Raw genomic sequence first — 23118 nt, forward strand, 5'->3', positions numbered from 1 at the left:
CGCCGTCGCCGCAGCAGCTTGCATCCCCATAAGCGCAGGCAAATTTGCATTTTCTTCTTAAAAACCAGGCGATTAACCGTGCCAAGTGTTATAGTAAACGAAGTCGACATCAAAATGCGATCGTTCTGCAAGATTTTAGCAAGAACAGTGCAGTGGTATGTGCAAAATCTTTTTTTTAGAATGTGCGCAGCGAAATATTCAGGACCCTGTATGTTTATCGGCGCCCCTATAAGGCGGCACCACACCACAGAACACCACCAGCATGACTCCGCTCCTGTGTGTGAGACGCATTCCAGCCATGGAGGCTGGTGCACGGCCAATCGTGATTCTGTACCTATACGTGACTAAATAGCTGTATCCCAGTAGAAAATATACAACACCGACCAATGCTAATTTCTCCTTGTAAAGTAACTGACTCTGTGTTTTGAGACATTAGTGCTGGGGATATTAGAGCTCTACCGTACAAGCTCAGAGCTAGCTTTGAATAGTCACATTCTCGCTAGCCTGAATAGTTTTAAAGGGTATTTCTATGCTTCTTTCAGCAACGGCAAAAGGTCTTACTGCTCAGAAAAAGCATGATTTACTGTCAAGGAAGTTTGCCACAAGAAGGAAGACATGGAGTACAGGTAAAGGCACGCCACAGAACACCTATATTGGCATGCCACCATTTACTTAACTAAAAGCACTTTGTTCAGTGCTTCAGAATAGTGTGATGAAACAGCATCTCCATGCGACAGTTACAACAAAATGCAATGGTGGCACACTGAAATAGGTGCAGCATTCACAGAAGGGAACTGGTATCATCATTGTGTTGATATCATGGCAAGCAACAGAAAAGAGCACAATTGGAAGTCTAGTATATAAATATCTATGTATCTTGTCAGTGCTTGCCATAAAGTTTCTCATGATAACACCTAGAGGGAAATCTGGTGCCACCGTCTGTGGGAGTTTCCCAAGTGGCACTGTGCTGTCATGGGAATCATGAGAATGACGGTATATGTGTCTGTGAGACTTGTGTTGGCTGGCGTTGTAAGAGGTTGTGTCTAAAACGTGGATATGTCTACACAAATAACGCATTCTTAAAGTAAAATCTTCATAAAAGGTTTTTGTTCACTTATACCACATCTTCCAACAAAGTTTACTCACCTACAATGCATAACCAAGTGAAGAAAAGCAAGAACAGACGACAGACTGTTCCATACAAGCGCGAATCTTGTCGTCTGCCCTCCAACTTTAGCAGCCGCCTGATGCTTTTTATGCTTTTACGTTTCATATAATTGTACATGAAATAAGAAGTTCTCATAATTAAACAAAACATGTTTTTGTGCAATAATAAAGCTAAAACAATTTTTCTCATGCTGTTTTAGTAGAAAATGAATCATTGGGACAGATGGAACGGTGCTTGCCTTTAAGGTGTCCTGCCTCTTCAAGAAAGGTGCCAATTCGAAGTCGCAATATACCGGCATTCCCCTGTCAATGTATACCACAGCGCAGCAGGGCCAGATTTCCCTCTAGATAATATAGTGAGAAACTCTGTGGTGCTTGCCATCAATGCTGCTAGCAAATTCATGGCAACAAAATAATAATAAATAAATAAATAAATAAATAAATAAATAAATAAATAAATAAATAAATAAACCCAGTATTACCAGTGCCGTGATCTGTTCAGGAAATCTGAAATGGGCAGCATAAAAAACAGCAGCACTTTGGCTGGGCACTACTATTCTTTCACTGTTTTGTGCTGGGTAAGTTTAAGAGTGTCCTGCATTGCTGTAGTCAACTAACTGGGGGGATAAAATGACACTTTCAATACTTTCTCTCAGATTGCTTAATGTCATCAATCAAGTAGGTTGATTCTTCCTTTGTGACAGACGTATTGATATACATACATTACATTTTTTCGGTGACCATTTTTCACCCTCTGACTATTGTTGCTCCCTGACAGGCAGTGAAATCAGTGATGTATAAACCACCTGGTTTCACTTCTCAGGAGACAGATTCCTAGAGAATGGCTATATTCTAATATTTCAGCTGAACAAAGCTAGAAAGCACAGATGCCAGGACATAAATTTCTATGACATATATCTGAGTATTTCTGCCAATTTTAGGATTTCTGTTAACCGAATTTGACACACTTAACCAGTTTTACTTGAGCAGTCGCAACACATGCTTAAAGTCGACAAATATTTTGATTAGTGAGAACAGTGTTTATCAGCAAACAAAACATCTTGTGATATGGGTCAGTTTGAACTGAGACCAAGAGTGTGCAAGCTATGATTTCGCCAACAGCCTTTTTTTTTTAATAGTGCATAGTGTCTGTGGTGTTAGTGTTCCTCACTAGAATCAGAATCGGTTTTTATCGAGATGTTCAGAGAGATTACAAGATGTTAATATACAGAAGGAGGTCCCAAAGTCCAAGACTGCAATAGGACCTCCTTTACAAAGTAAATGTAATAAAACACAAATTACAGCAGTTTCAACAAATTGTTAACGTGGAATAATTACAGGTTAGTATGAATAGCATGGCTGAAGAATTACATGTGCATAAATGTCATGTAAAAAAGCACTGTAGCATAATCTCGTTGACAATAAATAGTACTTCAGCCAACTGATGCCAAGCCCTAGAAAAAGCAGGTTCGCACTATGCAAACGCAATCAACCCAGTATCGTTCCGTTTTATGGAGCAACCCGGGCAATTTTTTTACGATGTGCCTTATTTACCAATTAGCAAATACTATTAATTAACCATATTTCTAATTGTTTACTTATATATAAAACCTTCAGTACAAAAGTTAAAAAGCGCATTGAGAAACAAATGGAGCCCCAAGGAATGAAAACCTTGGCAACTATCTTCATGGAAAAATCTTATAGGAAATTCTTCAATAGAAAATCAGTTTTCATAATTCTGCAGGGAATAGGGAAAATTATCATGAAAGGGGAAAATTGTCATTCACCTGACAATAGCATGAAACTACAAAGAAACCCATATGGGTTTCACAGAAAGAAAGCTTCTTAGTTTATGTTATATTTCTCTGTAGCTTCATGCTACTGCCAGGTGAAGGCCAATTTTTTTCCAAATAATCAAACTTTCGATATGTTCTGTGTCTTCAGTGGAAGTTCTTCATTTGAATCAATACTTTAGAAGTTGTTAACAAGTTTTGTTAATTAACAACTCAGCTGAACACAAAGAAGTAGTCTTAGATGCTCAGGACAGAGAAGAACAGTGAGGTGTCTGAATTCACAAAGAATGCACATAGTTCATTTACAGTTCGGCATGCGTTAGCTGCAACATGTGTGTGATAGTGTATAAATGTGTGTACAAGCAGGCAAGTAAGCACTGAAGTGTAATGTCAACCAAACTTAAAAAAGAAAATGGTACACCTTATGTAAACGAGACCAATGGCATAGTGGCATGGCTGCATGAAAATTATGCTTGACGTTGTGGCCGGTCTCCCTTTTTCTTTTTCGCGACAGGCATGTAGGCATCCTTCTTTGAAAACATGGTTGAGAGCACTGCAACCCAAATGTACAAGGGCTCAGTGAGGTCATTTTTCTGTTTCATATTTTCTGGAGTATTGCAGCGAAGCTGTTAGCCTCTAGTTGGTTGGAATTTTCCGTGGCATGCTCACCAGAAACAAATGGCAGCTGGAAGGCTTTGTGTTTGAGTTTCTGCGTAACAGAATTGTGTTTTCTCGTACATTTGAATTACAGTCCAAAGCTGTCATGTCTGCAGGTTGTAAGTCATACTTTGTGAATTTTCTGATGCATTTTACTTTGACAAATTCAATTGGTTCAATAACTCACTTGCGCTAGGCAGAAGGCCTACAAGAATGAGGATGCATGCTGTGCTTATGGTACCGCCACCTAGTGGCTGGGGCCACTCAGACAGACCTCAAACAGCAGCTGAAGAAGGGCTTTGTCTTTCAGTTTCCGCATAACAGATTTATGTTTTCTCATATATTCAAATAACAATCCGAAGCTATCAAGTCTTCAACTTGTGTGTAAGTTGTACTTTATGCATTTTCTGACACAATTACTTCTAAACACTCATTTAGTTCAAAAATGTACTTGCACTTGGCAGAGGGCCTAGAATAATGAGGATGTATGCTGCATTTCCGCACATGTGCATGTGTGCATGACGTACGTCGTTTGGTGGTGGTGCTTGTGAAACATTGTCTAAAGTCAGTTGTGCTTGCCTAACACTGCCAACAGCTGAATATGAATATTTAATATTTTGCATAACTGAGCATAACCTAATCACACTTTGAGAAATAGTCTGAGTAGCTCAAGACAATTACGAATTCTTTTACCTAAGGTGTGCCACTTCTTGAAGATGGGTTCATGTTACATGAAACACTCAGGATCTATGTGCATATTTCTAAGCCACAGATAATTAAATCATTTTAATGATCATGCCCAGCATGTTACGAGTTTTCATCATGGATTTGTATGTGTCAGGTGGCATTGGTGTGGGCTCCCAATTTTGACACAAATTTCACCCCCATTTTCTCCTTTCTGTTTTCTTCTGAGATTGTCCAGATACAAGGCACACCACTGTCCAAGGCTTGTCTGCTCACTCAGGCTGCAGGACAGTGTATGGCTTTGTCGGGAACAGAGGGGTCACATTGGGGCATTAGAACAAGAGGACCAAAGTAGCAGGCTTCTAGAACAGAGCTGTTCGTGATGTGCTTGCACATAGAGCATGTGCTGCCCATCTTTATTTTCCTGTCTTTCGCAGGCGGCACCAAGGCACCGGCTGAGAGCGCCGACCTTAGTGTCTCTGCGCTGCGACATTGGTGGGTGCTACAGAGCCCCCCGTCCAGCCGTAACGGCAAAACGTATGCATCAAACAGGTATAGAGGGAATGACATGCGGATAAGTGGATACGCCGGTGACATCTGCGGGTAGCCCCGTGAGAGGCTGGCCGCAAGGTTGGCCGGTTTGACGCAGTCTAATGAGACTACCTCTCATGGCCATCTCACATGGTACACAGAGACCACTCCTCTACGCTCCAGTTCGGCTTCAGATGTTGCCACCTTCTTTCTGCATGCCATTATGCTGCGTCATGGTGCACCTTGTGTACTGTTGAATGATTGCAGCAAGACTTTCATGTCGACAATGATAGAAGAAGTACTCAGAGCTTGTGGCACAGTTCATATGACGATATCCGCATACCACCTTCAAACAAATGGCTTAACAGAGCGATTTCATCGCACACTAACATATAATATCTATGTATATCAGGCCAAACCACAACAACTGGGACAAGCTTTTACCTTTTGTGACGTTTGCTCATAACATTACTCTCCAACAAACTATTCGGTACTCACTTTTCTACTTCATTTACGGCTGTTCGCAGACATTCACCATCGACACCGCTTTCTTAAATGACCCAGCTAACACCTCAGCCAGAATACCCAAACAGTTCACCTCGAGACTTGACGAATGTGGCCAATGTGCTCGCCTAAACACACAAGTCAGTCATCTAGATCACAAGCAATGTTATGACATCTCTCGTCGAGAAGTCTCCTTTCGTCCTGGAGAGGAAGTGCTCTTTTGGATGCCCATTCATACACTTGGACTGTGTGAGAAGTTCGAATCATGCTTCCTTGCACCCTACGTTATTACTGAGCAAACATTCCCAGTGAACTATTATGTTATTCCCGTTGAGGTTTCTTTGGACCGTCGTTACTGTCATTCGGAGATTGTTCACATTTCGCACCTCAAACAGCTCATTCGGCGTTTCCTTCCTGGCTAAGCCATGGTCTGGGTAGCCACTTGCACGTACAGGGAAATTAGTATTAGCATTATTCATATGATTCTTCTTCTCATCTGTACATACACACACCGTTTTGGAACTGTGTTGTGGGGCTCTCTCGAGAGAGAGAATAAAGAAGAGTCTGACAGCCTATATGTCATCTCACTATATATATATATATATATATATATATATATATATATATATATATATATATATATATATATATATTACACAGAGGGAGAGAGCTTACGAATCGGAAAGTGATCTTTGCAGTACGTGCCGCCTGGGATTGCTCTACCACCGCTTTCCTGTTGGCACGGGCGCCACGCTAGCAACGGAAGCTGCACTACTGTAAACCTGTATATAGCTTCCCTTTTGACTTGTGCAGTAAATGTTCGTTTTTCGTATGCTTTACCACAAAGCTCGACACGGAGGGCTCCTGCCAAGGGGAGCAGAGGGAGCTGGCGTGCAGCGTGGGTGGGATGGGGGGCGGGGTTAGGTAGATGGTGCTTTGGCGGTCGCAGCCAAATAGACGGCGACACATTCTTTTATTTAATGTATTAATGACATGTTGATTTATTGTAAAATAATAATTGGAGGTTGTTCAGAAGTTCATGTTCACGACAGCGCAAAGCATACTGAGAGCAGGCCCAGGTGGCATGTGCTGTGAGGATCACCTACCTTGCGGATTTTCTGATTTGTGTTGCAGTAACAAAGTTTGAAAAATGCGTCAGTGAAAGTTATCTTTGCCATCTGCAGATCTGGTTTTCAATCACGCAATCTGAACCATTACAGTCTAGTGTTGCCAATATTTTCTGAAGTGTGTCGCTTAAGTGAGACAAGTGAGACAAGACAAGAAGTGGATCTTAAGAACAAAGGTATTTTGAAACACACTAATATAAGCTAATGTTAAGTAAATCATTTACCTAGACATGTCATGTTGAAGCTGAAGGAAAAACAGTGAATTTACCAGCAGGGTATAGAGGGCTTTAGCTTTACTAATATATTTACTATAGGGTGGACAAATATCCGAAGTTTTGAGTACGAATAATTGGTGTGTAATATTTTACTTGTAGTACTCCAAAATTAACTATTTGGTACTTTCGAATATCAAACCTAACCGAATATTTCGCCACAACCGTCACCTGCTGAACAAAGTATTGCAAATTGTAATAATCAGAAGTAAAACAGCTACAAAGTTATTGATGCGGTGCAGAAATAATATTGGCAATGCAAGCTTTGTTTTCAGTTTTGCGAAAAAGTATGATGCTCATTAACAGTCCTTGGGTTAGATCTTGTACACATACATAAATACCCAAGAATGCAGGAATGTGGGGACTGCCATCGTCGCCGCAGAACAATTGGTAGTGCAACACATGCATAATGTGGAGGTTGTGGTTTCGGCTCTCACCATCAGCAAGTTGTTTTTTTTCCTCCATTTACCTTTAATTTCTAATTTTTATGCTTCAATTAATAGCTACAAATAATTTCCATAAGCTTTCTTTTCTTCATTGTCTGTTGGTTTTATATAGTCCTGACTAACAAATATGTGCGAGTGTATCTTACAAAAACGGTGCCCTTACAAAACAGGGCCCCTCACTTCCCCTTCTTTTCATCCAATACTTGGCAACCAGCTCTTTTTGCTTTTAGCCTGCCAATTACTTTCTTGCAGTCTAGTCATGTAGCAGTTTTATCTTTTACATTACGAGTGATGTTTTCCTTGCAACAGGCTCTTTATTGTGTCTAGGGCACACAAGTACCTCATTAGCTTTTTCTTTTCCTTTTCCATAACTTCTGATATTTCTTCAACAACTATTTATTTTGTGTTTTTGGAAAGTTGGTCATACAGCAGCCTGTCATTCTTGGAAAGCTTGTTTGCCACCGGCCTCTAAAGATGTGAAGCGGCTTATTCGTTCAGTTCTTTTCATTACGGTTGCAGTGATGTTGTGTTTAAAGCTATCCTAATTGTCCGTGATAGTTGACTGTCTATTTAATACTAGCATGTTCGTAATTATACCGAAATAAGTTGGTTAATTCAAGTTTAATGGTCTGTATACCATATTTTGTAACAAATTGTTATGAACGAATAATAAACTGAAACTGAACTGAAACTGAACTGAAAAGCAACTAAGGCCATCTTGTGTCAGTCACAGGACAGTACGAGATCCAGTGTTAAGGCAGCAAATAAATATTCCTGCTTTAAATATGTGCATTTGCATTTGCGTATTCAATATTCCATTCTAGATTCAATGGTTATTCACATTTGACTCACATTTTGAGAAAAATTGAGGAGCCATTCCACCCTGTGAAGGTGGATGACCAGGGAAGCTGTAGCACATTACACAGGGTTAGACAAGGGCAAATGTATTTATATTCATCATTTGATAATGGCAGTGACAATAGCTTTGTGATTACTGTGATATATATTGATTGGAATCTATACAAGATTGTTGTCGAGTAGTTGAGTGACTTGGATTGGTGTTATCATAAGAAGCCAACAAACACCGACACCAAGGACAACATAGGGGTAATTACTCGTGCTTAATAAATGAAATAAAGAAACGATAAATTAATGGAAATTAAAGTGGATGAAAAAACAACTTGCCACAGGTGGGAACCGAACCCACTTCATACCAAATTCTCACATAAACTGAGTGAACCATTTCTTGTCTGCTTTTGAAATGTCCACACTGAAGTCTCCACAACGATGATCACAGAGGTAGTGTCATTGCGGCAAACCCATGCAGAATGCGTGGTCATAAACTTCTCGGTATCACAATTGGGTGTGCCTGGATATGTATGCACAGTCGATATTGCAATACCGTCTTTCATTTGTGCGTCACAGATGCCTACTTCTAATATTTACATAACGTATTATGACAGCTTAAATTTTTTGTTACCTTCAGATTGGAAGTTTACAAATACAGCACGGTTCAAAAGAACACAAGCAACGGTTGTTCTTGGAAAGCGCTGTTCATACACGCGTGAAGGAGCTTAACCGTTCCAATATTAACGCCTTCTTTTATACAGTTGATATGTCTTATTCACCTGCCATGTTCTAAATCTGAACATAAAATTTATTTAATTTGGTTTTCGTAAATTAGCTCCCTGACACGCCTGCACACATCTACCGATCTAATGGAGTTAGTGACACCAGTGAACCCGCAACATTTAAATGCATTAATATAGGTTTTGTAAATAATAAACTTCATTTTTGTGAACACTATGATGGCTATGACTGCCACTATGCTCTAAAGTAGAATCACAATGTGAAGGCAACCGTTGGTTCACCATTGTCACGGAGCCTATGCATCGTACAGCAAGTTTCGGCCACTTACATGTACTTTTTGAATATTAAACTGCATTCTAGAAGGCTATTTTTCAAGTAACCTTTATAACTGTTGAAATATTGCCAATTGCTCATTCATGTCACTAAAAGAAAGTAGCTGATTGCTAAATAGAAAGCTTTGCTGTAGACAGACAAAAGAAGTCACAAAATCTTACGACAAGATCGCTAAAATGGAAACACTGATTAAATATCAGTAAATTATAAGAAGCAAACCTGATTTCGTGTTTTCAAAGATGATTAGGTTAGACAGCCCCAACAAACAGGGGATGATGCAAGGGATGGTAGAACAAACCTGTTTTGGATTGCCCAGTGACAGCTTTCTCAGCAATTCAGGCATGCAAAGCACGTCCCGCAGGCGCCTTGCACCGCAAAGTATGGTAACCCTTAACTGCTTAGTGTGGCTGGCCGAAGTCTTCTATTATAGCATGTGGCGGCGATGCTCGAAAGACAATCCTAGCTGCCCAAGCAGCGGATACGTAATAAAGAAATTGTACCTTTGTGGGCACAATTCTGAGAGAAAACTTGGCACCAGCTGTTGTTTTGTTAGATTTGTTAAAGGGGGCTTTCCCTTTCACTTCTTACTACGGGGGAAGGTGCATGCTTCCCCCCAAACCGATAGATACTCCTATGACAAGCATAGTGTCACGTACGCACAGGCAAATATAAACACACATCACTCGATAACCTTTAGTGCACTCGCTGTCACAATGCTGGCATGATGAAGAGCGCTGGCAGCGAGAAGCGAACGCTTCGTGCTGCCTCAGTTTCACCATGTGAGCACCTTACATGGTCAATAACTGAAAGCACTCCTGAAAGTACTGGGAACCTCATTTTCACTATTGAGGTTCAGTTGCACTATTGACAGACCAAGTAGCCTGAATCAGTGCCTAGATCAAGACTTGAAAGACTATACTGCACACATGCAGATGTGGGGAATTTACCAGCTGTAACCAAGTAGATCCTGTGTGCTACATACATATCGGTGATGAGTGCCCTGAAGAACCAATGAGGCCGAGGCTCCGCGTACAGCTGGTGGAGAGGCCAGGCCCCCATTATCTGAGCCTCAAGCGGCTTCCTGTAGACTCGAGTGATCTTGGTCGGGACTCCAGGCACCATATTCCCAGCTTTCAAAAGTGGGGGAGTCAAATGGCCTACTTTGCCCCCTCCCCCTCCTGCCCCAGCTCAGGCTTGCAAAGCACGTCCCGCAGGCGTCTTGAACCGCAAAGTATGGTAACCCTTAAATGCTTAGTGTGGCTGGCAGAAGTCTTATATTATAGCATGTGGGGGCGATGATGAGCCCCCCTTGCACCTATGCAAATAGGCAGGCTTCGAGGACTGCTCGGGTGGGGACCACTTGGGGAAGACGGAACGGCAGCTAGGACGTGAAGAGGAGTCGGGCTGATCATGAGAGGACATCCATAGGGCTTCGATGGAAATGGCGAGCTGGTTGATCCGGTACTGTAAGCTGGACATGATTGAGAGCTCTCTGGTGCTGAAGAGAGGGCGGCAACCAAAGGACAAGTTGCGTCATGGACTCTTATCAGCAAGCTGGGCGAGGTGGTCGAGGGTCAAGTCCCCTGCAGCGCCCAAGACAAGGCAGGTGGACTGCAACAAGTGCTGCAGGAAGAGCTTCCTCAATAGCGCGTCGTTCGAGTTGATGTTGCTTGTGCCCAGGAGCCACCGCATGCTGTTGAGCAACTGGCAGGGGTGGCGATCTCCAAGGTCCTCAGAGGTTAGGAGGTGCTGGAGAGAGAGAGAGACAAAACTTTATTAAATGTCCTTGCTGGGGTCAAGGGAGGCGGGGGGCAGGGAGACTAGTACCACCGGAGCCCCCTTCATCAGGCGACAGCCAGACCTTGAGTCTTGGCGGCGGCAGCGGCCAGCCGGACTGCCCAGAGTTGGTCCTCCGCGCATTCGCTGAGCAGCACAGACTCCCACTGCTCTGCTGGAGGTGCGTACTCTCAGACACAGAATTCCCTGCAATATATGCTCTCAGATGCCAGGGTGTGGTCTAAAAATACTCTGCTTAAGTTGTTGGTACAAGGCATCGCCCAGAGGTGCACCGATAACATTCGCCACCTCAGGAGACGGCAAACCTGCGGGTTTGCTTGGGAGAAGCAGGTGCCGTGTGAAAGTGCCAACTTTAGCGTCCCCAAGTTGTGGCATCAGTGCACGCTGCAGCGTCAACTAGTGCCAAGATGGCAGTTTTCACCTCCTCTACCACCTTTCAGACAGCAAAGTAAAGCATGCTGACCTAACTAATGGAATATTTGTACAAAGTTGGTTATATGGCAGTAAGTTTGCAGTTCAGGAGGATTCTAAAGAAAACTGAAAGCCACGCTAGTTGACAACAGTCCATTCTGCAAACATCAGTGCAACACAAACTACAACGAAGAAAATGAACAGCTGTCCTGTGTTCTTGCTTCTCTTTGTTCATATCCCGCTTCTGTTCCAGAAATGAATTCTATATATATATTCTCAAATTCAGACTTCAAGTTCTCCAGTATGTCCAGGTGAGGCTGCCACTAGGCAAAGACTGCAAAATACAGCAACACAATTCTGATTATTTATGAAGTAGATTCTTGACAAAGACACATCCTCTCCTACCAACATTTTGTCAATTTGCTGACTGTGCACATTTTAAGAGTTGTTTTGAAATAGAAAACTGTCTGTAGAACATGATGGTGTCAATACACTTAATGCCTGGTGTGTTCTAGCGAACTTATAAGCATGATAGAATGAATAATTACCTCTATAAAAATTCAATGTAGAGAGGAACGAGATCGACACAACCTGCCAATGTCATCATTTTTGTTCCTGTGCTTATCGTTTTAGTAGCAATTACTCAATAAATGTTCAATAAACATAAACTAGGCCAAGACTTCTGAAGCATTCCCCGAATGCTTTGGTGTCTTTATTTGAGCAAAATTAAGAACATAATTATGTTACCATTTCTATTAAGGTGTAATATCCTACTATGTTAATGCAGTTAACACAAACCGAGTTTTTTTTTTTTTCTTGAATTCAGGTCAAAGCAGAAAGTCAAACAAAAGCTGTGCATCAAGTGGCCATCAGCAAAGAAGCACTTTTAACCCCAGAACAACCGAAGTGATGCACATGGAACCTTGACTGGGACAGGAGACAGCGATGAGCGAGCCAGAGGAAACCATACCGGAAGTGTAGTTTTCCACTCAACACTTGCATAAAAGTTTACTGAAATTGAGCAGATCAACCCTTTTGCAGTTCAGTTGCACTGTACACGTGCCCTTCCAAGCAACGAGAACATCCACATGTCTGTCTTTCATCTGCTTTGCTTCACTTAGCGAAGGGACACTGCCAAGTTAATTAAAATATTTTCTTTCTTGTGTATAAATTTAGTCAAGTTCACCGAAGTACTCATTTACTCTACGTAAAAAATATAAGCAAACTTGGCATGTTATATAGCTGGAAAAACAAAAAGGCATACTCCTGCCATTTGGCAGCATTTCATAGTCAAACTGTGCACAAGGATTTCTTAACAGATAGTGATAGCCAAAAATATTGTGCTGGATTGTTGAATGTCAACAATAGGCTTTGATAACTTTAATCATTAACTTCATTATTACCATTCCTGTTGTTTAAGTGAACCGTGGCAGTGCCGAGGATCTGAATTGTGCCCCACTACAGTGCTTACAGCATTCCCGAGGGATACAGGCCTCAAGGAAACTGTGAAAATAACTTGTGCATTTGTGTCAGTGTATGTATTAGTGCACATGTGCTTTTTGCTTTTATCTCATTGCCTTTCTTTCATTGTTCACCATCTCAGTTTGAGTAGCATGCCAGGCCTGTCACTAGGCTAACCTATTCAGATATCATTAATTTTCTCTCTCTCTTTTTACAGTTTGAAGACATCAAGCTGTCTTTTATTTGGGCACCTTTGTGCTTACAGAATGCAGCATAATGTTTTGAGTGCACTCGATTGACTGTGGCTGCCACTTGCAGAAACAAGTCACTCCGTTCCTTCAGTGGTAAAAAGGTTCAGGTCTGCGACACCTTGCATGCAGTAATTGCATCATACTTCGTGACATAAATGTATGAGACCTACTGTTACAATGAATAGTACAACACATCTTTATATATAATATTTCTTTCATATCAAACACACTATTTTTTGGTTGCGAATGCAAGCAGAGGAATAAGACTCCCTAGCTTTCCCAGTATTGCCTACTATGTATGAAATGGAACACAGGAATATCCCTCTGTGCCGGCCATCTCAGAGGTCGCAGTATCAGCACTGTGGTGTCCTCCACCACAAGATGGTGCCGCTGCGCTACCTAGAATTAAATTCCTAATTTTCCTTCTGGAGAAATGTGGCCCTGCTGCTTTCATATTGAAACAATAACCAATTGGTTATTCTGGGAAAAAAAAAACCTCACCCTATATTCGAAAAAGTATGGTACACAAGCATTTTTGCTAGGGGTGTGCGAATATGAAAATTTCCGAATATGAATGCTTAGCTTTGAATGTTGAATAGAATGTCGAATAATGATATGCACATGCATTTATTGTAAAGTTTGGTTATTTGAACATGTTGGAACAGTGAAATTACACTGTCAACGGTAAAAAATTAGGCTAGTAAGCCGTTCTAAAAGATTGTGTATTTGGCTCTTGTTAACTTAGAAAATTTAGTAATTCCAACTAATTGTCTGTCTCGTTACCCTGTACCTTGTTATGCAACATCAAATGGCTGTAAACTTGGGGGCACTTGAACCCATGCCAGCCGTCACTCATCGCATTTGCTGTCAAGCCATATGCTCAGGTTGGGAGTGGCGCTGCAAAAGAGCGCACCTTCACTGTCTGCAAGCCCATGCCCTGGCTGGCTTTGCCTCAAGCTTGCAGCCTGCTTTGCAGGCGAAATTGTGACAGCAGCACGGAATTACAAAATTAAATGCAAAACCAGACACATACTCTTAGATATAAGCAAATGCTAAAAACTGTGCTTGCTCCCACACAGCCAACAATATATTCTATTTGTTTCAAATATTTGTATGCAACTGAACATTAGAAATTTTCCATATATCTAGCTTTTGGATTGATTACGATTACTAAAAATATAATATTCCATAATATTCAAAATTTTCTAATATTCTAGTACGTATATGGCATTTCACTCTCATCGAAATGAGACCACGGTGGCCGATATCTAACCCGCGACTTCGAGCCCAGCAGTGGAGCACCACAGGCACTGGGCCACCGCAGCAGATAATGTGCAAATGTTATACAGTAAAAGCTCGTTAATTCGAATTCCGCGGGGATGCTATGAAAATTCGAATTATACAAAATTCGAACTAATGAAAGTCAGAGAAAAAAATCGCTCGGTTAAGGCGCGTATATAGTCTGACGTGGCGTGAGCACGCGCGCACACACGCGCACACGCTACGTCACGTTGGCGTGAACAACGTCTATACTTCGAAGCTCTGGCGCAGCCAACGTAACCAGACGCGGCCAGCGCGGTCCGACGCGCCCGACGTCGAGATGGCTCTTGCTCCATCCGCGCGTTTGTCGCGCTGACTGGGGCGGAGAAAAAAAAAAAAGTCTCCGTCTCGCGCGAAAAGCGAAGCATCGATTGCGATAGAAAATTAGTAGATAGCTATACGAAGTAAGGATAATAGTTTTATCGGACGTATAAACTTGTGAGCATTTGCTTACCAACTAAATTAACAAGCACTGTGTCACGCGCGCACAGGTGAGCATGAACGCATCTCGCTCGATGACCGCGGAAACTCGCTGAAAAACGCTGGAGTGAGGGCACGCAGCAGTAGCAGCGAGCGAATTGACGTTCGTACAGCCCTCGCTTTAACGCGAACGAAACGTAGAAAGCACATCGCATATGAAGCTAGCGGCAATACGCGCACTCTGCAAACATCGCAGATCGCTTTGAAGACGAGGCCCACGCGGGCGCGCACTTTGGCCACGACGCAGATCGCTTTCAAGATGCGGCGGCCGCATGGCCGCGCCGTAAGCAGCAGCCGCCGAAGATCGTCCCCCGGTCCCTCCCTCGCGCGCGACAGGAGAGGGCGCCCCACCTTCCCCTCTCGCGCACGCGAGATTGAGCCGCGTTCGCCGGCTCACCCTCGCACGCAAAGAACATGGCGCGCGGCGAGGGCGTTATCGTCCTTGCCGCTGATCGAAAAAGCAAAGCTGCGCGACCCGCGCGGCGACGCCAGCGTGCTCCCGCGCACTAGCACTCTCCGCATCCACGATGATGCGGAGTTCGAATTATCGGTGGCGGTGCGGATTTCAGTGTGAATTAGCGGGATGTGTTACATATTGCTTTCAATACATTGTGGGACGGACCGCGGCAACTAATTCGAATTATCCGAAATTTCGAATTAACGAGTAGTGAATTAACGAGCTTTTACTGTACATCACAAAATCACCGGTGCATGCATCATAAATTGAAGAGGCTATAGGATGGACACATTGTTCAGAGACTTTGCAAGATGTTTGAGGATGACTTTTCAGAATAGAAACAATATTTCAGATATTATAGATACATTTGTTCCAAATTTCTTGCCTTGTTTATTTTACCACTGTTTCCTGAGATGGTTAAATAAAACGATCTTCTAGCTTCGATAACTGGCTCAATTCAGCTTTGATAACAGCTACGTGCTAGGATCGGATGGTGCTTGCCAACGTTGACCAGTGCTTGCACAACAGATGCCTATGGTTAGTTTCTAACTATGTGGCTGTCTGTTAGTCTCCATCTCAGTGACACCCTCTGTACACAGCAATGTAGCATGCTTAAATATCGGGAACTGGGACACTGCACTGAAGGTGATGTGCCAACAGAAGTTCACAGCCAGCCACTCTTGGGCTGTGCAGGCCATGCGGGAATCCGTTGGTTATGAGTAGCACCTAACGTCCTCATGCATAGAAAGCCTGGCTGTCGACTCTCCTGGCTAAAGTAGCTCAGCAAAGGCCATCATTGGCTTTTCAGGGTTCTCACTCACGATGGCCTCCACCTAGAAACTCAACTGCCTGAATTACATCCAGCCATTGGCAATGCTTAACTTCTTTTTGCCACAGGTGAGAATTGGCCATGAGCTCATGCCTCACCTTGAAAACAAAGAATTTTGCCACATTCAAGAAGGTGGCAATCTCCAAGTTGCTGTGACCAGTGTGTAATGCAACTAGAACTCCTATGCAGACTGCAGGCTGCTATGCTGGAATAACTATACTAAATAGATGGCAGAGGAGATGGTGAAGACAAAGTTAAGCACCTAGATAGACTGAATCAGGATGTAAATGTATATGGCAAATCGAAGGCGTGTCCTCAAGTACCTCACAGGCCCTGTAGACCCTCGCAGGTTATTTTCAATAACATTAGTCTAGTACCACTAAATATGACTAAAAAATCTGTCACATAGACTCCACCTAAAGATGGTAGTTAGGGGTTAATTAATGCACTGAAGTTAAAGGGTAGTGCACAGTCAATTATGTGTGCACTGATGTCTGTCCAGCCTGTTCACTAGAGTGCACAGATTGACTTCACATAGCTGTTGCAGCTGTTGGTTTTGTCTAAAGTTGCAGCAAAAAAATAATATTTTTGGATACCTGTCACACAGGCTGTACTGAACAATTATAAATTTTGGGAATAACATGTCTAATGTGCACCGAATGCTTTAAACTAATGCATGATTTCAAGACATGTCCTATCTGTGGTAAGCACACACCTAATTAGTGTTGGGTATTCTCGCACTGCACAGTTCTTGAGTGCACTAACCCACTGGCAGAGAGAACTTGACATTAGTGCATGTTCAACAAAAGGAGAATGCTTGATGATGTGGCACATGAAAGCTAATGCACAGGTGGAAGAGGCTGTTCAATACAGCCCTTCTACACAATGAATGGCATTATGATTTGTTAACTAGAAACATTTGCTTCTATTTTGCTGGCACTACTGGGCTCTTTACCCAGGAAGATCTTCTTCCGGTAGAACCTTAGCTCTTCTATGCTTTCCAGGATGTCTGGCATGGCCCTGAAATGCAGATGAGTGCAAAATGTTGTATACTCTCTCACAATGAGGCTGCAGAAACATTAGTTTGCAATGCTTTTTACAAGTATCTCTTGCATGCTGCAAAACTCTGAATACTCTCCGATATAGCAACCACAACACCACTTATTCTATGAATGGGTTGACACTGCTGTGCTGTCACTGGAAGGTATGCCAGCTTTATTGTGTGATACACTTCACAAACAGTGAGCAGAGGGATTGAAACCTGTTAATCAATACCTTCCTAAGGTGATCAAGCTTACTTGCCTCCATTCACCAGAGTTCAGTGTTATGCTGAACTTCTTTACAAGGAGCATGGCATTTAGCAACTATGCAGTATGATGCAGCCATGAGGAAAGTTAAGACAGCAATTGACTAATTAATTAATTAATTAATTAATTAATTAATTTATTTATTTATTTATTGTGCTTAATTTCCCAAAGCAACCTAGGATACAGAGATGCTTTAGTGGAAGGCTCCAGGTTAATATTGAGCACCTGGCAGTCACCCAGAACGCAGTACATCAGCATTCTTGCAATCCACTTGATCAGCATGTGGCTGCTCGGAACATCAAATGCAGCATTGAGCAGTCGAGTTGCATCAAAGATCCCAGAACACAGAAGACTCCTGTTAAGACGAACCATGTTAAGCCAAACCTCCAGATATGGCAAACAGTGCGCATGTTCATGTCTCAATTGTTAGTTCGTGTCTCATAGGCTCCATGGAGTGAGTAAATAAACTTTGATGGAGACCAAGCTGTTAATACCCAAAGGTGGGTGGCCGCCCTATTCCAGGTAGCCGTGACCCTGTGGTGATAGCCTAGTCCTGTTCACAAGCCGTAGTTTGTCCTCAGGTCTTGGGCTTGTCAGCTGGGCCTCCCACTAGTCTTCTGTTGGCGTTTGGATGGGTGTTGTCTGTGGGTTCTTTTTGCACTCCCAGACCATGTGGTAAAGGGTGTTTGGCGTATTGCAGAATTGACAGTCTCTTGTATATGCTGAGGGGTACATTGCATGTAGTAGAGTGCCACGAAAAAAAAAAATGCTTAACATGAACTGTCTATTCATTTAGGCTGAACTTCTGTGGCCATGTTATGTTTGCTAGTTGGCTTAGCAAAAGGCCTGGAGTGAGCTCTTGCTCCAGCAAAAAGCAAAGCTCCAACAAAAGCGTATGACATACATGTAGACTACAACAGTGTCCACAATGGTGTGGAAACATGCAAGGCTGGCACCATGGTAACATTAGTTGATGTCACTTGAGTTGCTTTTGCTGTCTGATAACGATGATGAGGATACTGCCAAGTAATAACAAGTGGTGCTCACATGTATGGTGCAGCTGATATTGCCCATCTTCAACAGCACCACTTATGATAGGGAGAACAAAGAATGTGTGCTGCCAACTAAATTCAATTTATTTATCTCTTGTTACAGCCTGTGTGTGCACAGGCACATGTTGCAGGTGAGGTGGTGGCATATATAGGTTGATGCAATAAACTGATTTAGTATTCGGCATGTGTCCTGTGTTCCCTCTGCTCGTCCCTGTAGCAAATGTTGCTGTTGATAATAGATTACTACCAACTTGCCCAATCTGCAATCCTAGTAAGTATGATTATTGCCTCAAATACTCTGAAAGCCAATTTCCAAATACTCTGAAAGTGAAAAGCCAATTTCAGGATAGCACACATGTTTCCAAAGTGGCTGCAAGCAAAAGTTACTCAGTCACCCAAATAAAAGCGCATAAGCCAATGCTTTGAATTCAAAACACAATAAATGATTTGCGAAATCTTTCCTTCACATCTGTCTTGATTACCTATATTACTTGGACGCACCAAGAATAGTGAATTTATTTTCTTCTACGAGTTATTTCAAGACGAACTTCTGATAAGATGTAAAGAATTTCTTGGTCCCTTCGAGTTTGTCTTAATGGCAGCCTACTGCATATATTTTTTGAAGCTGCACTTTCTCCACCCCTTTGGCTTTTCTCAAGCCCTGTCACTGAAAATAGGGTCAGTCATGCAAGATGGGGCTGGTGCCTGCAACAATCGGCTGACTAAACCACACTGTGGCTGTTAATCCATTTTATCATCAAACCTGCTTAATTCTTGTCTCCAAGGAAGCTGATGAATGGTGGCCTTCATGTCTACTAATGTAACACAAGACACCCCAACACAACGCAAGTGATCAAACGTTTTTTTTAAAAAGAAGTTTCAAAAACATAGGAAATGCACAAATTATTTCAAGGCACCTTTAAAGAGGCTCTGCAATGCCTTTTATCAAAGTTATGGAATTAGCTTTGTATTAGTAAAAGGAATCTCCTTGCAAAGCGTCCATCCACATTTTTTTTTATGTGCCTTGTTTGTACGAAGTTATTTATCAGCATTTAAATGCAACCTAGCCTGCTTATTCATTGTTCAAACTGCATAATGGCACTCCTTAGTTGTGATATTTGAAGTTTACTTATTTGTACATTGACTACATGGGGAGGACTGATGTATAAAAAAGTTCACCCAGCGGCCATTCTGCTAACTCTTGCATAGAACTAAAAAAAGAGAATAAAAAAATTATGCAGATCCCACGTACTGTCGGAATAGATGTAAGCGAAGCTTTCCGCGCTAGATGCTTTGATTGATGATAATTAGCGGTGATGCTGACGGCTAAGGTTTAATTTCTTCAACGTTTAGGCTAGCACGAGAGTGGTGAGTTGATGTTAAACGTTATCTTGCGTGCACCACTGCTGTTTGTTTGCGTAGTACACAGATCACACAGGGAGAGGTGTTTGCTTGAGTTGTCATTGTGCGCCATATTTTATAATTTCTGAGAGGGTTAAGAGTTGTCATTTCCTCACATGGCATTTTGCATTGTCGCAGAAGTATTAAACTTGAATTGGATTATGAGGCTGTACGTGACAAAACCACACTTGGATTATGAGGCATGCCGTAGTGGCGGACTCTGGATTAATTTTGACACTGTGATGTTCTTTAACGTGTCCCAAAATCTAAGTGCATGTGCGTTTTCTATTTCGCCCCGTCGAAATGCGGCTGCCGCGACTGCGATCTAATCCACAACCTCTAGCAATGCCATAGCCGCAAAGCTAATGCGGCAGCACAGAAGTGTTGATTTGACGGTCGACCCCGCTTCCGTAGTGTCTCCTGGACCCTGCGGTGCGCTTTAATTAATGCGGCTCTGCTTCTGCACGCACTGCGTAAGTTGCCCGCTTCACATATTTGCATGGCATTTATTTTTCAGAAATAGCAGAAACGTACTGCACCGTACCTTGAACTTAAGAGGAAGCTTTAGCTCGGGTGCTCCAATATGAATACACGTAAAAGGAGAATTCGTTTTTCTCGGCAACCACAGCACCAAATTTGACAAGGTTTGTTGCATTTAAAAGAAAAACTTGAAATCTAGTGACTGTTGGTTTCGAATTTTTGATTTAGGCCCTCAATTTTTTATTAAAAATTTGCAAAAATAAAACACTTTCAAAATATGATACTATCAATTTTACAACTCTGTAACTCAGCAACGAAAAATGATAATACAATTCTGTAAATTGCATCTAATAGTACGTCTAAAGCGGACAAAATTGATGCATTACACGTGAATCTAAAAAAAATTTAGTAATATGGAAATGCAGCTTTTGCATAACCCTTGTAAACAACGTAACAAATTCAAGTAAGATGTAAAATTACATGCTGAATTTGTTCGCTTTCAATGGTCTAATGGATGCCGTTTACAGAAGCGCGATATCTGTTCTTGTTGCAGAGCTATGAATTTGTAAACTTCATACTTCTATTTTCTTTTCAAGCTATCGAATTTTCAAAGATTCTTGCAACAAAATTCAAAGCCTAAATCGAAATTCCGCTTCCAACAGTCACTGGAATTTAACTTTCTCTCTCAAATACAACAAATTTCATTAAAATCGGTCAAGGGGTTATTTCACAGAAACGTTTTTGCGTTTTACATGTATTTGAATAGGCCACGTCGGAGTTGGGCCCGAGCTAATGCTTCCTCTTATGCATCTCCTGTTCCCCCGCAACTGCTGTTGTATAGTAGTGGGGTTTCCTTGCCTTCCGATGTCACGTCCCCCACCTCTCTTACATAGGAACTGCCTCTTCTCCTCCCTCTCCTGCTTCTCCTCTTCTCCTCTCTAAATTTCTATCTGCATCCCCTCTGGCCTCCCACATTAGCAGGAAGGGAAGAGCTGCAGTTTCTGCAATGCTTCTGAGGGGAGTCACGGATAATTACAGCTTTCAAGCAGCTAATGTGGCAAAGGCCAGGGAGCTCCAGAGGGCATTGTGCACATTTGACGCGGTGGGGTGAAAACGAGTTTCTCCTGTTCCCTTTGCTCTCTCACTGGAGCCTGTCATCTATATACAAGCTCTGAAGCACCCCCTGAACCCCCCCCCCCCCCCCCATAGGTTGTGCTTGGCAGCAGCCCACAGCAGCAGCAGCAACAGTGGGAAAGTCGAAGGAAGAGGCAAAGAAAGCTTCACTTTAAAACAAGGAAGGTCTTGAAAAGCTGAAACAAATGTCACGCGACCCTTTGAGCAAAATTATGGGCTCTGATACTGTCATCAATACTGATGACAGTATCCTTTGATGACAGTATGTGTTTGTAATAACTGTATCCGTTACCTGTGGGATGCTGTTTTCAGCCTCAGGGCTTGGTAATACTCGTCTCTGAACCACCGCCTGCAATAAACACAAGTAATTTGTCAAACTAAGCCTGTTTTGATAGTCAACCTACAAACTATGAAATTGTGAAACTCAATCTGACTTGACATGTGGGCTGACCATGAATCATACTACCAAGTCCCAGAAGAGAAACTAGCGAGCAGCAGCTTGAAAGGACACAAAAGAGAACCATTAAGTCAGTTTAGGCTTTCTTCAGCTTTGGAGTGTTAAATTCTTTATTAAAGAAAAAATGATGAAGCTGAAAGTTAAATTTGTTTAATTTACCTTTTTTTTTTTTATTTAACAGCACCTGTATGTCAGTGCGACGTCATGGATTTCAAAGTATATTTTTTCCTATTTGAGCTGTTGTGGCTCGGTAAACGTGCTAGAAACTCACTAAGTTCAGTCATTCACTTTCTTAAAGTACAATGCAGTTCACTTTTACCAAAAGAAAATCAACTACGCAAAAGCAAAGAAACAATCAAAATCCACGACGTCACGGTGGGCTGATGTGAGAACTCCAAATATCTTGGCCACCTGTACGTGTTTCGTTATTGCATCTTTTCTGGCTTAAAGGGGTCGTGAAACACTTTTATAACTATTTACAGAATGGCCTCACTATTAAAGGACATTGTCTCGTGAATCTCATGCCACAAAATTTTTCCGAATCCTTCAAGTATAGTGGAGTTACTGCACCGATACATGGCTTTCTCTCTTTGTCTCTGCTAGCGCGCTGGAAACTCCACTGGAGAGAAAGCCCCGCCCAAAAATTGAGCATCTTGGCAGCGAAAAGGCTCATGGTGGCATCCCGTGATGGCCGCAATAGACTATGCTATGCAGAACGCAGCTGCCATCTGAGAGGCCATGAACAGCAGATGCAGCTAAGCGCAGCTGTCATGCATAGACAGCTGGCGGTGCAAAGATGAAATGACTTTTCTGTCTTTGTGAGATCACAGACATATATATATATGCTTCATTTATTTAACTGAAAATTACCAGTTATGTACTACTGAGAATGTTGTTGCGAACACAAAATAAGCCAATAGATGTTAGTGGGTCCAGCTGCTTAAGATGACCCTGCACGACAGCATTGAGGAAGCGAGAGCAAGTAATTTTTGCTGTTTTCAACATGAGACTGTAAATTTTCTGTTGCATGCAATGCAATAATATTTTGTGCATATGGTCACAGCAGCCTCCTGTATAGATTGGCAACATTTTCTTACTATGTTAAACCAGTGTTTCAGGGCCCTTTTATGTCTTTTCTCACGGTAAGAGTGACTTTTTTCTTGTACTGCATAAGGTT

General features: G+C 42.2%; 2 protein-coding genes across 14 annotated transcripts in view; one reads left to right on the plus strand and one right to left on the minus strand.

Moving 5' to 3' along the window:
• The window catches only part of LOC126532352 (uncharacterized), a 30191-nt gene extending 17858 nt beyond the window's left edge, over positions 1-12333 (plus strand). For 8 of the 10 annotated variants that reach the window (XM_055071515.2, XM_055071518.2, XM_055071517.2 and 5 more), the window contains exons 6-8: positions 543-626; positions 4739-4853; positions 12139-12333. In XM_055071515.2, coding sequence (XP_054927490.1) covers positions 543-626; positions 4739-4853; positions 12139-12202 — 263 coding nt within the window. In that variant the 3' untranslated portion in view covers positions 12203-12333. The remainder of the gene's footprint in view (positions 1-542; positions 627-4738; positions 4854-12138) is intronic. The other 2 variants (XM_055071522.2, XM_050180058.3) reach the window with 2 other exon arrangements.
• Positions 10040-23118, minus strand: part of LOC126532348 (oligoribonuclease) — a 42973-nt gene continuing 29894 nt past the window's right edge. The window contains exons 5-7 of one of the 4 annotated variants that reach the window (XM_055071514.1): positions 21777-21833; positions 17066-17130; positions 10040-10853 (exon numbers count right to left, since the gene is read on the minus strand). In XM_055071514.1, coding sequence (XP_054927489.1) covers positions 10837-10853; positions 17066-17130; positions 21777-21833 — 139 coding nt within the window. In that variant the 3' untranslated portion in view covers positions 10040-10836. The other 3 variants (XM_072288487.1, XM_050180055.3, XM_055071513.2) reach the window with 3 other exon arrangements.

The sequence above is a fragment of the Dermacentor andersoni genome, chromosome 5, assembly GCF_023375885.2.
Source record: "Dermacentor andersoni chromosome 5, qqDerAnde1_hic_scaffold, whole genome shotgun sequence".
Classification (NCBI taxonomy): domain Eukaryota; kingdom Metazoa; phylum Arthropoda; class Arachnida; order Ixodida; family Ixodidae; genus Dermacentor; species Dermacentor andersoni.